This window comes from Gossypium hirsutum, chromosome D02 (assembly GCF_007990345.1).
Source record: "Gossypium hirsutum isolate 1008001.06 chromosome D02, Gossypium_hirsutum_v2.1, whole genome shotgun sequence".
Taxonomy (NCBI): domain Eukaryota; kingdom Viridiplantae; phylum Streptophyta; class Magnoliopsida; order Malvales; family Malvaceae; genus Gossypium; species Gossypium hirsutum.
This window is the reverse complement of record NC_053438.1, coordinates 23,585,789-23,590,168: the sequence shown is the minus strand read 5'-3', so window position 1 is coordinate 23,590,168 and position 4,380 is coordinate 23,585,789. Positions and strand designations below refer to the sequence as shown.

The window sequence follows — 4,380 nt, the reverse complement described above, 5'->3', positions numbered from 1 at the left end:
TTAAATTGGTCTTTGAGTAATCTGATAAGAATTAAGTAGTTGGATTGGTTTTGATTTTATTTTATTTTATTTTTAATGCTTTATTTGTTTTCCTCTAAAAAATCCTAACAAATCCCCGAACTCCCTTTTCAGTTTTGCACATTCCCATATGTTTTCCATTTTTTTTCATTTGGTTTTCTACCCAAATTACTTCACGTGGAACCAGTACCAGATTTGTTGCATTTGTTTTTCTTTCTTAATCATTTGCAAATTTTTCTTTATTCCTTTTGGTTGGTGCCATTTTTCATGCAATTTTGGTGGGGTATGTGGTCAATTTTTAGCCAATCTGTTCTTCAGTAAGTGATATGGTTCTTCTTGTTTTGCTTTATTTTTGTTTGTTTTGTTTAATCGAGTGTGGTGTGTCATGTTAATCATTAAGTTCTTTTAGGAGAAGTTCGCGAGGCGGTTGATTCTTCGAAAAGTTAAGTTCTTTGGTGTTCAACTGTTTCGTTTGGGGTAAATCATTAAATAAGGTTTTGGACTACTCGACTTTTGGAATTACGACGAAATCAAATTAGGTGTGTATCGAAAAACACGACAAACAACAATCAGTAAAAGGTAAAAATGTTTATTGTCGACGCCATACGGCCTTGTGTTGGGCCATGTGTGACGCATGGTCTGGGCCATTTGGATCGTGTGGGCCCAAAATTCATAATTTTTCCTTAGGGTCGTACACATCATTTTGATCGACAGTGGGCCCTCCGTGGGTCGGTATGTGCTTAAATAGATTGTAAATTATTTAATCTAGGCTTTGTTAGAATAAATTATTATATCTGTACATATAACTGAAATGTCATATGATAAGTAAACTGCGTAAAAGGTTATGAGTAACTGAAAAATGCTATATATGTTTTGTATCTATTATGTTATGCATATATATATGTGCTTAAACAAACTGTAAAATATTTAATCTGGGCATTTGTTGCATCTGGGGTGGGTTTTGCTATGTGGAGCAAGTGTTCTGTAAAAGGTGATAATTCACCTATTTATCTAGCAACTCAGTTGCAAATATTCTGTAAAGTGTCAAATCAACACTAAGTGGTGTGAAAGTTTGGAAAAGTGTTTCATACCCCATATTGTGTGTTGGAACGATCGAAGTTGGTGTGTAGCGGATGGGGGTAAGATTATATGTTTGTATTTGTACTGCTCTGGAATGTTTTGTTATTGACAAATCTGTCTGATAAAAAATAATTGTTTAAGTTATTTATTACACACTGAGTTTCAAAAACTCATTTTCTGTTTGACTGATGTTTTTAGGTCATCCTTAAACTTAGGCGAGTCAATGCCATGGGAGCTCAGTTGAGATAAATTTTCTTTATTTAATTTTTTTTAAATTTGGTTTTAAGCGAATTTGTAATATTTGGACTCTTTTGGAACTCTTTTGGGTTTTTTTTTGGATTTTATTTTTAATTTTTGCATGATTCTGTTTAAAATGTTTTATAAAAAATGCTTGTTTCTTGTGAAACAACTGATTTGAAGAAAATAAACTTGGTTTTCTCAAAACATAACGATCTGAGTAGTTCCACTGCCAAGTATTCATTTTTTAAAAATATATATAAGCAAACATTGTTTTCAACTAAAAAGTAAGTTAGATTATTTCTATTAAACAGGGTTTTTTAAGTAATAAAATTTTACAAGACTTTTCGAAATTTACGAAAACTGGATTTGTAATTATTTTACGTAACATCTTTAGATTTAGCCATAATGTTTACGCCGGGTTTGGGGTGCTACATTTAGTGGTATCAGAGCCAGGTTACAAAACTCGGGCTTTAAAATTTTGGGTTTCAAAATTTTTGTGAAAATCATTTTCCGAGTAAATTTCATTTCTGTATTAATTTGAAAAAAAACTAATTCTGTGAAAAATCGAGTCTTCAACGTTGATCCTGTAAGTACTTTTGACTTAGATAAACTTTAGTTTATAAAACTTTGAAAAATACTATACTGTGATAGTTAGAGATTGAAACATCTCTATAACTCCTTTTGATAACTTTTTGAGCATAAAATGTCTATTAAATAAATACTGAAACTGATACATAAAATTTTGAATGTAGATAAGATATATATTTACGATGAGTACTCGTGGATCACATGGACGCGGTACCCGCGGGCACAACAGGTGCCATAGAGGGGTTCGAGTTGAGTCGTCCTCGATGGGCAGTATGCCCAATCTGGATACAAGTGAGCCATCGACTACATCTACTGCTGAGATTGGGTCTCAAATTCGCTCGGTTGGGGACGATGTATTTTCCCAAGCCATGCTGAGAGTTTTGGAGAGGGTTGCTGGGCCCTATTTTGGTTCTGGGAGTCGTGGGTTGGTAACTATAACTGAACGACACTGGTCCAATTGTGTTGAACTGTTTAGGGGTGGTATAAAAGTCACCCTGTCTGTGGCCAAATACTAGTTGGAAGCCACTGAGAGGTTAATAAATAACATTGACTGCACCCTCGACTAGAAACTGAAGGGTGCAATGTCTTTACTTCGCAATGAGGCGTACCAGTGGTGGGTGACGGTTGAGGAGGGTACTCAACTTGATTAAATTACTTGGGTTTATTTTAAGAGCTTATTCCAAAGTAAATATGTGGGGGCGAGTTATGTGGATGCTATTAGACGTGAGTTTATAAGCCTTGCTTAGGGGAACAAGACTGTGGCCGAGTATGAGGCCGAATTTCTAAAACTGAGCAGATATGCTCGTGGGATTGTATCAATTGATTATGATAAGTGCATTCGCTTCGAGAAAGGATTAAGGGATAATCTGAAGGTTTTGATAGCTCTGTAGAGGGAGCGAGTTTTTTCCTTCTTGGTGGATAAGGCGAGAATTGTTGAGGAGGTTAAGCGCGTTGAGCGCAAAAATAGGGAGCGTGAGAGGGGTAAGAATAAGAGGGATTTACAGCCTTTTGGTTCTACTTAGAGGCCTAAGAAATGGGCTAGATCTGATGGGCCTCCAAGGGTTGAGGTTCCAGTTACTCTTACTGTGGCTCAGTCGTGTAGAGATTGTGGTAGACGCCATCCGGACGAGTGTTGGAGGATGTTAGGAGCTTGTCCGCGATGCGGGTCAATGGAGCACCACATCAGGGATTGTCTACAGTGTTCTGATCAGATGCAAGCTTCAGCTTTGGGATTTGTTCAGCCTCAGTAGATAGTTCAATAGTCGCCTAAGGGTCGTGGTCCAATCAGGGTGGTAATGGTATGGGCAGAGGTCAGAGAGCACCGGGTAGAGGTGCTAATCAGATTGAGGCGAGGCAACCTGCACTAATATATACGGTTAGACACCGTGAGGACAGAGACACCGCAAATGTTACTGCCGATACATTATTCATTCATACTGCACCTTATTTTTCTTTGATAGATATAGGATCAACACACTCCTATATAGCTAGTTCTACTTTTGTGAATTTGGGTATGTTTGTTGAGAGCACTTCTAGAGAGATTACTAAGATTAGTCCACTAGATCAGTCAGTTCGGGTTAATAGGCTTTATAGGAATGTACTGCTGGAGATACAAAGGGTTGTGTTTTCGGCTAATTTGATGGAGTTGTCGTTCAGGGAATTCGATTTAATTCTAGGTATGGACTGGCTCATGGAGCATCGAGCCAGTTTGGACTGTGCTACTAAGAGAGTAATCTTAAGATCTGAGAATGTTGTGGAAATGATTATGATTGACGAGCATCGAGATTCCTTATCCAATGTAATCTTCGCTTTTATGACCGAAAAGTTGGTTCGTAAAGGATGTGAGGCTTTTCTGGCCTATGTATGTGAATCAGCTTCCATGGATTGATTTGTTGGGAACATTCAAACAATTAAGGAATTTTTGAATGTTTTTTTCAGGAAGTTACCGCGTTTGCCTTCGAATAGGGAGGCCGAGTTCAGTATTGGGGTTCTACAAGGTACAACTCTAGTGTCCATTGCTCCCTACCACATGACACCGAAGGAGCTTAGAGAACTAAAGGCGTGACTTCAAGAAATCCTCAATCGAGGGTTCATTCATCCTAGTGTGTCTCTGTGGGAGGCACCAGTCTTTTTGTGAAGAAGAAATATGGTACTATGAGGATGTGTATAGATTACCGTCAACTGAACAAATTGACGGTAAAAAACAAGTTTGACTTCCTAGGATTGATGATTTTTTCAATCAATTTTGTGAGGCTTCTGTGTTTTCCTAGATGGATATCCATTCTGAGTACCATCAGTTTAAGGTTAAGGAGGTTGATGTTCATAAGACCACTTTTAGGACTCGTTATGGGCACTACGAGTTCTTAGTTATGTCCTTTGTTTTGAAGAATGCTCCAGCTACATTCATGGATCTCATGAACCGGGTTTTTCAGTTATTTTTGAATCAATTCGTCG

General features: G+C 37.6%; 1 protein-coding gene across 1 annotated transcript; it reads left to right on the top strand.

Moving 5' to 3' along the window:
- The first annotated feature begins 3,226 nt into the window (after nucleotides 1–3,226).
- On the top strand, nucleotides 3,227–3,991 carry LOC107908089 (uncharacterized). The gene is made up of 2 exons (XM_016835360.1): nucleotides 3,227–3,750; nucleotides 3,865–3,991. The coding sequence occupies exons 1-2, from the start codon at nucleotides 3,227–3,229 to the stop codon at nucleotides 3,989–3,991; spliced, it is 651 nt and encodes a 216-aa protein (XP_016690849.1).
- Nucleotides 3,992–4,380: the final 389 nt, after the last annotated feature.

Coding starts and splice junctions, on each gene's coding strand:
- LOC107908089 (XM_016835360.1), top strand. CDS start 3,227: ATGGGCAGAGGTCAGAGAGCACCGGGTAGAGGTGCTAATCAGATTGAG. Junction 3,751..3,864: donor TTCGCTTTTATGACCGAAAA/GTTGGTTCGTAA, acceptor TGTTTTTTTCAG/GAAGTTACCGCGTTTGCCTT.